Source organism: Narcine bancroftii, chromosome 3 (assembly GCF_036971445.1).
Source record: "Narcine bancroftii isolate sNarBan1 chromosome 3, sNarBan1.hap1, whole genome shotgun sequence".
NCBI classification, from domain to species: domain Eukaryota; kingdom Metazoa; phylum Chordata; class Chondrichthyes; order Torpediniformes; family Narcinidae; genus Narcine; species Narcine bancroftii.
Window position 1 is genome coordinate 369,926,466 of NC_091471.1, and position 12,615 is coordinate 369,939,080.

At 40.4% G+C, this 12,615-nt stretch overlaps 1 protein-coding gene across 7 annotated transcripts in view; it reads right to left on the reverse strand.

Moving 5' to 3' along the window:
• Positions 1 to 12,615, reverse strand: part of tnrc6c1 (trinucleotide repeat containing adaptor 6C1) — a 142,194-nt gene that overhangs the window by 98,725 nt on the left and 30,854 nt on the right. For all 7 annotated transcript variants that reach the window (XM_069930290.1, XM_069930289.1, XM_069930286.1 and 4 more), the window contains exons 2-3: positions 11,783 to 11,882; positions 11,656 to 11,677 (exon numbers count right to left, since the gene is read on the reverse strand). In XM_069930290.1, coding sequence (XP_069786391.1) covers positions 11,656 to 11,677; positions 11,783 to 11,845 — 85 coding nt within the window. In that variant the 5' untranslated portion in view covers positions 11,846 to 11,882. The remainder of the gene's footprint in view (positions 1 to 11,655; positions 11,678 to 11,782; positions 11,883 to 12,615) is intronic.

Sequence of the window (12,615 nt, forward strand, 5' to 3'; positions counted from 1 at the left end):
CTTTCTTCCATAAAATCGCCTTTGCTGTATTGAACTCTTTTCTCTTCTTTAGGAGTTCAAAACTTATATCTGGATAAATGAAGATTTTTTGCCCTTTATACTCCAGTGGTTTGTTGCCCTCTCTTACTTTTTCCATTGTCTTCTCCAGTACCTTTTCTCTTGTAGTATATCTTAGGAATTTTACTACAATAGATCTTGGTTTTTGTTGTGGTTGTGGTTTAGAGGCCAATACTCTATGTGCCCTTTCTATTTCCATTTCTTGCTGTAGTTCTGTACATCCTAGGGTCTTAGGGATCCACTCTTTTATAAACTCCCTCATATTCTTGCCTTCTTCATCTTCCTTAAGGCCCACTATCTTTATGTTATTTCTTCTGTTATGGTTTTCCATTGTATCTATTTTTTGAGCTAGTAGTTCTTGTGTCTCTTTAGTTTTTTTATTAGATTTCTCCAATTTCTTTTTTAAGTCTTCTACCTCCATTTCTGCTGCTACTGCCCGCTCTTCCATCTTGTCCATTTTCTTTCCCATTTCTGTTAAGGTCATCTCCATTTTATTTATTTTCTCTTCTGTGTTGTTTATTCTTTTTCTTAAATCCTTAAATTCCTGTGTTTGCCATTCTTTAAATGACTCCATGTATCCTTTAATAAGAGCAAGTATATCCTTTATCTTGCCTTTCTTTTCTTCTTCTATTTCACTGTACTCTTCCTCTTCCTCCTCTGGGTTGACCATCTGTTGTTTCTTTGTTGCCCTTTCCTCCTCTTCTTTCTTGTTTCTATTGTCTTCTGTGGTCTCTTCTTGCTGCAGGTGTTCTGCAGCTGTCGTTGCCGGCTGTGGAGATCGACTCCCCAGCTGGTCCCCCCTCCCGTCGGTGTGTTTTTTTTCATTCGCATCACGCATGCGCGAAGTATCGCGCATGCGCGGTTGCGCACTTTTACTCGGCTCTGCGAGCCATTTTTGTAGTCCATTATTTACCGACCTGAGGGAGCGGGTTTCTCTCTCCGCAGCGGGCCTCTTCGGACGGGTAAGGCCTTCACCTTTTTCCTCCTTTGTCTTCTCTTCCTCTCTTCTTGCCGTTGCTTTCGATTTTTCTTTTTTTGTCGCCATCTTCTTTCCACCTTTATACTCACTTTTCTGTAACTTTTATTTCTGTGCCTTTGTGTTTTCCTTTGTTTTTCCCGACTTTTCTGGAGAGGGCTGGAGTTCACCGTCCGGCCACTACTCCATCACGTGACTCCTCCTCTCTTATAAACAAGTTGAAAGCATACGCGATATATTTTTTATGATCTTCATCTGCTGTTTTGGTAGCTTGTTAGAAGATGGCTGTTCAGCAAAAAGAGACTAAAACAGAGGAAACTGTATTCTCATTCTTTCCTTCAGGTCTCATTAGAAAATGGCAAATAAGTACGTGCACTTTATCATTCCATTTTCAAGCATGGCAGATCTCCATTAGCTGTCTGTTGCCCACTTTTCATCGTTTTTTCAGTTGTCGGCAGAATCACAAACAGTAATGAGGAAGCTACAGGAGGGAGATCGATCAGCTCCACGTCAGCAAAACCAAGGAGATGATTGTGGATTTCAGCAGGAAGTCAGGGGAATATGACCCAGTCCTCATCCAGGGCTCAGTAGTGAAAAGGGTTAAGAACTTCAAATTCCTGAGTGTCAATATCTCCGAGGATCTGACCTGCAGCCTCCATGTTGATGCAATCACAAAGAAGGCTGGCCAGCAGCAATATTTTGTGAGGTGTCTAAGGAGATTCAGTACGTCACCGAGGTCTCGTAAACTTCTACAGGTGTACCATGACGAGCATTCTGGCTGGTTGCATCACTGCCTGGTATGGAGGTGCCAACTCTCAGGACAAGAAAAAACTCCAGAGGGTGGTTAACTCGGCCTGCAACATCATAGGCACCAGACTTCACTCCATCAAGGACCTCAACATGAGGCGGTCTTAAAAAAGCAGCTTCTATCCTCAAAGACCCCACTACCCAGGCCACACTCTCTTAACTCTGCTCTTCTCTCTCTCTCTCTTTGGCTTGGCTTCGCAGACGAAGATTTATGGAGGGGTAAATGTCCACGTCAGTTGCAGGCTCGTTTGTGGCTGACAAGTCCGATGCGGGACAGGCAGACACGGTTGCAGGGGAAAATTGGTTGGTTGGGGTTGGGTGTTGGGTTTTTCCTCCTTTGTCTTTTGTCAGTGAGGTGGGCTCTGCGGTCTTCTTCAAAGGAGGTTGCTGCCCGCCGAACTGTGAGGCACCAAGATGCACGGTTTGAGGCGAGATCAGCCCACTGGCAGTGGTCAATGGGGCAGGCACCAAGAGATTTCTTTAGGCAGTCCTTGTACCTCTTCTTTGGTGCACCTCTGAAACGGTGGCCAGTGGAGAGCTCGCCATAGAACACGATCTTGGGAAGGCGATGGTCCTCCATTCTGGAGACGTGACCTACCCACCGCAGTTGGATCTTCAGCAGCGTGGATTCAATGCTGTCGGCCTCTGCCATCTCGAGTACTTCGATGTTAGGGATGAAGTCGCTCCAATGAATATTGAGGATGGAGCGGAGACAACGCTGGTGGAAGCGTTCTAGGAGCCGTAGGTGATGCCACACCAAGACACAAGAGCAACTTGTCCATGAACTACTCTTTGCAGATGATGCTGCTTTAGTTGCCCATTCAGAGCCAGCTCTTCAGCTCTTGACATCCTGTTTTGCGGAAACTGCCAAAATGTTTGGCCTGGAAGTCAGCCTGAAGAAAACGGAGGTCCTCCATCAGCCAGCTCCCCACCATGACTACCAGCCCCCCCACATCTCCATCGGGCACACAAAACTCAAAACGGTCAACCAGTTTACCTATCTCGGCTGCACCATTTCATCGGATGCAAGGATCGACAATGAGATAGACAACAGACTCGCCAAGGCAAATAGCGCCTTTGGAAGACTACACAAAAGAGTCTGGAAAAACAACCAACTGAAAAACCTCACAAAGATTAGCGTATACAGAGCCGTTGTCATACCCACACTCCTGTTCGGCTCCGAATCATGGGTCCTCTACCGGCATCACCTTAACTCTGCTACCATCAGGAAAAAGTACAGGAACCTAAAGAGGAGAACTTAGCAGCACAAGGACAGCTTCTTCCCCGCTGCTAACAGATTCCTGAATAATCAATGAACCAAAGACACTGTCTTATTTTTCATCCACTATAATTTTTATTATTTTACGTTTTTATAGTAATGTTATAAGATGGTTATGAGTGTTTACTGTATGACGCTTCTGCAAAACAACGAATTTCATGATTAGTTTCTGATAATAAATCCTGATTCTGTTGCTAAAAAATTGCTTTATTAAAACAAATGAAAAGGACAGATCTGATGCTTGTACATGTACCACTTTTCTAATTATATCAGAAGAGTTTAAATTATGGGACTATTAAGTTTGACTTCCAGCCAAGCCTGCGATATTTCTAGGTTAAGACACTTACAAAAAATAACAGTCAGCCAAAGACCTATTAAAAGAATGCAAATCATTTGGTGCACATTTCCAGGCAAAATCAGTTGTTGCACACAAGTACTGTACTGTACCGCACAGCACCCAAAACGTCATGAAAAAACTTCCATCAAAACAAACTACTATAACAACAATTTGACAACAAAACAATTTCAGCATGTACTACTTTGTAAGAAACATGTACAGTCACTTCTCAAGGTGCCAGAGTCCACATTGTCCAAATGGTGTTTAGTCAGCTAAATTAACTTTGAAATATCAGCAATTTCTGCACCGAGGGAGTTCAAAACATAATGAAGGGAGATGTGGATGGAAGTTATTGAAAACTTCAAGAATCATGAAATTGAAAATGAAACTGAATACCCACCTTTGAACATGCAGAAAAACACATTAAAAACTTCCATTTTTAAACCACCCCAAAGCTTTACATTTTTTCATGAAGCACATTTGAATAAATTAAGCAATTTATTAAAAACGTAGTTGAGAGAGTGAAGAACTTCAAATTTCTGGGTGTCAACATTTCTGAGGATCTGTCCTGGAGCCTCCACGCTGATGCAACCACAAAGAAGGCTTGCCAGCAGCTAGACTTTGTGAGGTGTCCGAGGAGATTCAGCATGACACAGAAGACTCTGAAACTTCTACAGCTGTACCATGGAGAGTATTCTGGCTGGTTGCATCACTGCCTGGTATGGAGGTGCCAAGAATACACTCCAGAGGATTGTTAACTTGGCCTGCGACATCACAGACACCAGATTTCACTCCATCAAGGACCTCTACATGAGACAGTGTCTTAAAAAAGCAGCCTCTATTCTTAAAGACCCCACCACCTAGGCCTCTGCTACCATGGGGAAAAAGGTACAGGAGTCTAAAGATGAGCACTAAATGGGACAAGGACATCTTCTTCCCCACTGCCATCAGATTCCTGAATAATCAATGAATCAAAGACATTGCCTGACTTTTCATAGTAATGTTGTAAGATGCTCATAATAGGGATGTTCGCTCTGTGAGGGGCTGCTACAAAAACACCAGATTTCATAACTTGTTCATGACAATAAATCCTGATTCTGATATAGGCAGAAGAAATCAAGCAAGTCTCTTGAAGACTACAAGGGATATACATACATGTATTTAAGGAGGAAATTAGAAGATCAAAGGGGGATCATGTAATATTTATGTCAGAAAGTAGAACAGTAAGGTAACAGAAGACTTTAGGATAGTTAATATTGTACTTGTAAAAAAAGGCAGTCGCAATAAGCCAGGGAACAGCAGTGATGGAAAAATTATTGGAAGGTATTCTGAGTCAGGACTTGCTGTATTTGGATTTGGAAAGGTAAGGAATGATTAGGGATTGGCATTATAGACATATGCATGACAGAATCTGTCTGAAAACTTTTTTTTTAAATGACAAGAGGATTGATGAGATTAAGGCAGTAGTCATAATCCACAATAGACAGATTTTAGCAAGGTCTTCGATAAGGTCCTAATTGGTAGGTTGGTCAAAAAGGTTTAGAATGCATTGAATACATGGCCATTGCATTCAGAAATCTACTTGGTGATTGGAGGCAGAGGGTGGTAGTGGAGGGCTGCTTTTCAGATCAGTCAGTGCTGCATCCTCTGTTGTTTGTCACATTTTTGTGGATTTGGATGAGAATGTAGGTGGTATGACTCGTAAGCTAATGTTATAGTGGACAATGGCTACAACAGGATCCAGATCAATTGAGAAAGTACACAAAAAGAAAAAAGGCAGATGGAATTTAACTCATTGAAGTAAAGTGATGCATTTTGAGAAATTAAACCAGGAAAAGACAGAATGGTAGGGCCTGAGAAGTGAACAGACTGACGTTGAAGAGCAAGTAAATACTTCCCTGAAAGCAGCAACTCAGGATGGTGAAGGAATTAAGGCACGTTTCTCAACATCCACCAAGTTGAAACACCATGTTACATATACAGTACAACTTTGATTATCCAAAATGGTTGGGACTGGGCCTATTTTGGATAAACAATATTTTCAGATAACTGGTCATTTTTTTTTTTAAAAACAGCTCAGTAACAACTTGTGACAGTGTTTTAAACAACAAAGGAAGGTTTTTAATGATGAAATAGTGTTTAATTCTCACTAAAAAACAACCTGAACAAAATAAGATAAATCCAACACCAAAAAATTCAAAATTCTACTGAGATTTTTTCTAAATTGCGGGGTCAGTTTGCCACCAAAACTGAGATCTTCAGTTATCCAAAAATTTTTTGGAGGTGAAATGATATCATTTCAGCTTCAAAATTTTTTGGATAAATGAGGATTTCTGATTTTTCTGAAATCTTCAATTATCCGAAAAAAATTTCAGAGCCGAACAGACGTCACTTCCAGATCCAAAAAAATTCTGGATAAGTGAGGATTTTGGATAATTGAAGTTGTACTGTATACAAAAAGGTTGGATAGCCTACCCTTGGGTGTATTGAATGTAGTTCTGGTTACTGTGCTACAGTAAAGGTGATTAACATGGCAATTGTCAAAAATTTTCGAGATTGGAGGGTTAGAGTTACAAGTAGAAATTTGAAAGTGTTGATCAATTTATGTATAGAATTATGATAGAAGGTAGATATCAAGTGTATTTCCCGTGGTATGGGTGTCTTAAAAAATGCAGAGCAGCTATTAGCGTTATTGAAGGCAGGAACAGTAACAACAGTTAAAGGGGCATCTGAACAGGTAATTGAATGAGCAAGGCATTAAGGGATATAGAATTGCAGGCAAGTCAGGGTAGTCTAGATAAGGCAAGATAGTCAGCATACATTACGAGCCCAAAAAGGCCTGCTCCCATATACTGCACAATTCTTGGCTAAAATCAGTAAACTGATATTTTACTCGTTTGCTGGTTCCCAATTCAATTATTGATATTTCACTATTTCAATGTTAATAAGGTCTTTGCCTGTTAAGTTACTATTATAATGACCAGATTTTCATTACTTTTTCTCTCAAGAAATAGGATCAAGTTGGGGATACGAACTGCTTATCATTTTGGACACAGCAGTAAGTTCCACATATTCAGAACATAACTGATTATTATAGAGTCAGACAAAGCACAGAAACAGGCCCCTTGCCTTGTGAATTGGTGTCGAGTGAAGTACACAATTACACTAATCCCATTTGATTTGCTCCAGATTCTCAATTTCCCCCATGTTTTACCAGTCATCTACACACTACAAGCAATTTACAGGGGTTAACCAGCCTACTAACCCACGATAGCCAAGTGAATATCCACTTATCAGCACTGGCACATTGTGGCATATGCACTCTGGATTACAACACTGAGAAGTACTTAACTGAAGCACTCTGTCATCCTAAAATTGTCGTCGCCATTCAAATAAACCAGAGTACTTACTGGTAATTAAAAAAACAATGCATCATACAAATCACCAACATTTCTTTCAATCTCCTTACTGAACAATAATAAACCAAAATCTTTGGGAAAACCCATATTTCAATGTTAGTCTCAGCAATACATACTTGGCTTTTCTCTACAGCCATTAGCTTTTTTTAAAACCAGTATCACAGTGAGATTAATGTTGGCAGAAAGGTGACAGAAATTCTAGGAATAACATTCACATAATTCAGAAAACTAGCCAGAAAAAGATGACCAGGTGAATGGCATTATTGGAATAATTAAAGTTATATGTAATTTAAATAAATAAAGGAACTGTATTAATTTTTTTTCAACACAGCCCAGCATTGCCAGTGGATTGAAACTAAGGAAACCTATTTAATCAATCTTTTTTTAAATCACAAGTGAAAATAAACCTCCCATCCATTGAATAAAGAAGGGAGCCAACATCCGCCAACCACGATCTTCAGCCTTATACCTGCAACATTCACTGTATTTACGATCATTGATCTAGGCATGCTTTTTTGCTGTGCCCCTACGCACACACAGCCAGCATCTTTTTCGCGATGCGTTTTTTTTTTTACCCGAACTATTGCACTATATCTGGGTTCCACTGTATATACGATGACACGGTTAGTTAAGGAGGGATTGGTGGGAGTGGCATTACAAACTTGGTGATACCCACGATTGAGAAAGGAAGCACAATGAAAAGCCCAGAATTGTGTTATCCATCAAAAGAGTAATCCAGGAAAACCAATCAAATGTCCTCCAGGACACTAGCTGATACCCAAAGAGCCATTTGAATGCATACAGATAGATTTTATAAAATTACCCAGAAAACATGGTTACAGGGATAGTTTGGTTAAGATAGATGTGTTTAGTAGGTGGATAGAGGCAATACCAATGGTTGGAGCAATGGCAGAAACAGCTGTTGAAGCTTTATTACGTGAAATAATATTTAGGTTTGGATTACCTGCTGTAATTAGCTCTGACAAATGGGCCGCACTTCAAGGCCAAAGTAAACAATGAATTAATGCCAGCATTTCAAAATAAAGCAACAGTTCCACTGCACTCATCATTCCCAGGCTACTGGAACGGTACTTTAAAGAATAAATTGGCCAAATTAGCAGAAGAAATGGGATTAGGATGGTTGAAGGTACTACCCCTGGCCCTATTTGAAATGTGTACAACCCCACACGTTGGTACTGGACTAACACTGGCTGATATTTTATTTATTTGCCCTCTCTGCATGCCATGGGAAGCAAATGAACAAACTAATATATGTCAAGATATGCACGCATGAGAAATGCAAAGAAAAGAAGGTGCCCTGGATGTAGCCAGGAGACTATGTGCTAATCCGAAATTAGGATTGAAAAAATTATCACTTCGCTGGAAGGGACCATTCCAAGTGCTGTTAGTTAATCTGGCTGCCTCCCTGGAATAATTACCGGTAGCTAATACAACAGCTACAGCTTTTGATTCAGTTAAGGATCAGATGCAGGCAGCCAGCATTGAGATGATGGCTTTGTGACTAACTGTATTACAAAGTTGAATAGCTTTGGATTTCCTTTTGGCCAAGAAGGGTGGTACATGTACCATAATAGGACAGGAACATTGCACTTATATCCCAGATGAGTTGGAAAATATTACTTCTCAATCTGAGCACATACAGCTTAATCTTAAACCTCAAAGGTTCAGATCTGCATGACTTCATCTGAAGGTCTCCTGGATGGTTGAATTTTGGAGGACTGGTTGGGTGGCCATGTTAATGCATCATCTTATTACTGTAGTTGTTATAGTTTTAATTCTTATTTGTTGATGTACATCATAAGCTTGTTGTATCAGTTGTACCAATCCTACCAGATTGCAGGTATAATGATGAAATGATAAAAGGAGGGAATGTAGAAGAGGAGAGCAGGAAAATGTAAGGGTGCTCGAGGGTTTCCATTGTGGAAAATAAATTGACATTAGTTTATTAACATTAACATGATGTCTGGCCATTTCTTTTGTTTGTAATCAAAACTGGAAGATATAGCATAACTGAAACTATGTCCTCAGCTACAAAGATATGTAATCGCACTTGCTTAATCGACCACGAAGAGATACTGTAAAGAAAAACTAAGGGGAAGAAACCTGGGGATCTGAGCCAAGACCACTGCACACATTCTGATATTGTCCATGAAAACACAATTTAAAGCGAACTAGACTCTGTAGTAATTGAGTGGGCATTGAAGACAGAAATGAGTAGCGACAGCTACTCCTCCTTTATGCACCCCACTCCAGCTAGAGATATGCAATAAAGGTGGTTTGTGCCATTGATTTGTCTGCTGTTATTTTATCCAGCAGAGATACGGCAGGGGTCGACTTTAAAAGGCTACATTCAGGATCAAAGGAGACAATAGTGCTTTATTTAAAATACTGCAACTTCAGGGTCTGGGCCTAAGATGGTAGCACCTCAACGTGGCAGGAGCCCTCTGGGGTTGCAGACTCCAGGGGAGCACAGGATTGGCACAGGACACCAGTAACAGGGAGTAGAGGAGATTACCCCAAGGATTCCTCGTCCTCACCTACCAGCCTCCCGATCCAACTCATCCTCTGCCATTCCATCACTTACTCCACGATCCCACCACTAGACACACATTCCCCTCTCTGCATTCTGCAGGGACTGCTCCATCCGTGACTCCTTTGTCCACTACTCCCTCCCCACCAATCGTCCCCTTGGGACCTACTCCTGATGACCACAGGAGATGCTCCACTTACACCAACACCACTTCCCTCAGCACCATTCAGGGCCCCAAACAGCCCTTCCAAGTGAAACAACATTTCACTTGTGAATCTGCATCTGGTGCTCCTGCTGTGGTCTGCTCTTTATTGGAGAGACTGGATGCAGACTGGGATGCCACTTTGTTGAGCATCTCAGTTCTGTCCAACACAATACCGTGGATCTCCCAGTAGCCAACCATTTCAATTCTCCATCCCATTCCCTTGCTGACATGTCTGTCCATGGTCTGATGTACTGCCAGACTGAGACCACCTGTAAAATGAAACAACAACACCTCATCTTCCAACTGGGCACCTTCCAATCAGATGGTATTAATATTGACTTCTCTGTCTCCCCCCCCACCCTTTATTTCCCCCATCTCCTTTTGCACAGACATAATAAATTATACCTAGTCCCTTATCACATCTTTTGTTGGTCTAGATTCCTTCCCCATTGTTTGAATTCTGAGACTTTCTGATACATCCTGCTTCTGCCTTTTCGAATTTTTCCTTGAAGAAGGGCTCAGGCCAAAAACATAAGTAATATATCAGTCTCCTATAGATGCTGAAAAGACCAGCTGAGTTCTTCCAGCATTTTTTACCACAATCACAGCATCTGCAACCTACTGTGTTTTACCCAAGGATGGGACCACTGTTGCAGGCCAGCGAGAGACTCTGCAGCTGAAGAACACCCACAGGAAGTGAGGGCGAGGAACCCACTCCAGGGTGCAGGAGAACCAGGTACCTGACCTGGGATTGAGAGGATGCCGAGCTTAAGGAAGGCTCCCAAAGGGCTGTGGAGGCTTCCTCATCAAGTCGGTGGATTGGATCTAGGCTCTGCTTCCCGTTGGTTTGAACTGAACTAGTCACGTGCGGCTGCAGAGTGCTGGAGGCGAATCCACGGAAGTACAGTGACCAAGGGAATTCTCTTTTGCTTCTCTATCTCTGACAGTAAGGGGTACTGGGAAATACTAATGGAGAATCTTTATCTGCTTTATAGCAAATTAAAGGCAATTTCATTAATATTACATTCTATTTTATTAGATAATCAATAAATAGTATCTGATCTATGTACCTGTGCTTTCCGGAACCCACTGCTCACTTACCCCAGTTCTCACTTCCTAAAATCTCCTGCTAAAATTGGGGAGAGGAGGTGGTGGTGGGGGGGGGGGGAAGAAGGAGATAAATCTTGTGCCAATGGGTCCTATATGCTGTCAAATACGGTAGTTATAATTTTTTTCCTGCCAGAAAGGCATCAAGTAAAATGATTTCATGCCTTATTTATTCAAGCAAGTTCTTCTCAGATTACATCAAGTGTGGTAAAGCAGACATCACAAACTACAATATGTATTTTTCAGCTGTTGAATGCAACCCTTGTAATCAGTGTGCCAGTGCTGTGGATTTAAAACCATTCACTGAAAGGAGATCCAATTACTATACAACACAACATGCAAACCAAAGCAAATATAAACCACAATGTTGTGCCCATCTACATAGACCTACTCTTCCAATCTAACCTGTCCAAATCTTACAGCCTAAAACCCTCTATTTTTCTTGCATCCATATGGCCATCTAAGCAGCAATTTCAGGACACCACAAGTCTTGCTATTTGAGGAAGATTGATTGGTGAGGGAGAGAAGAAAAAAAATCAGGCTATAGCATTTTGAATTTAACTCACCTAAACAAGTCAATGTACCTTAGATACTGGAGCTATACACTGACTGCAAATGTGGGAGATATCTTACAAAAGTTATCAGATCATCAAGGTATACTATTCCATAAAATTGGCAAGATGCAAAACCAAATTGATGAAAATTTTATAGTAATATAATTATCCTTCATTTAAAGAATTAAAGAACCAACTGCATTACTCTTTAATTCAAGTACCATCATTGATTAAATGGACAGTTAATGCAGATACCACTTTCAAAAGATCTAAGGTTATATGCCATGATTAGTCTTATGGAAATGTAGAGAGACAAGTTAATAAAAGAAAAACAAACAAATCAGAGAGCAAATTATAACTAACCTTTGGTTTTATGTTCAGTGGCCTGAAAGAAAAACAAAAAGCTTACATAAAAAACTTGGTTCATTTATCAACATGATTCCCAATAAAATAAATCAAGTAGAAGGATGACCAAAATCAAATTAAATACCTTTTTCTGAGCAGCTTCCTTCTTCTTCTTCTCTTCTTGTTTTTTCTTTCTCTTTTCTTCCATCAAACGGTCCTCTTCTTTAGTTTCTTGTTCTTTCTCACTATTTTATTGAACAAACAATATTTTAAATTTATTTTAAGTTTGATTAAATTTAGACATAAAAGCACAGTAACAGGCCTTTTCAGCCCACTAACCTGTGCCACCCAATTAAACTACAGCCCCTGGTACATTTCAAACAGTGGGAGGAAACTGGAGCCCTGGAGAAAACCTACATAAACACGGGGAGAACATACAAACTCCTCACAGAAAGCGTGAGATTCAAACCCTGGTCACATTCGCTGGCTCTGTAACAGCTACGCTAACCCTGCCGCCCTTTTTGAATGATTACTGTGTTTCAGAGAATTACACTCTTCAGTAGAGTTAAGCCAATGGTGTTTCCCACCAAAAGTCTAAACTCTCACATACATATCTTGTCTTATTTACTTTTTAAGATAATTGACAAACACGTTTAACAATATTAAAGCTACAAAGTGTTATCAACATTTCTTCAAATAAAACTTCCCTTTGTTTGATGATCATATTATTTGGTGTATCAAAGTAATTTGAAAAGTTTGATAATCATTCAGACCAAGATTTGTGACAATGCATTCCATCAGTCAGAATATACAGCAACTTCATAATGTACACCAAGATAATTTTTCATTAAATCTATTTGGAGGACTTTCAAACAGAAAGTATAATCAATTCACTGAACATTTATACAAATATTTACCAATAAACTCATGATGTAAATGAAGGAACCAAAACACCAAATTCAGGTAGTAGCTGACATA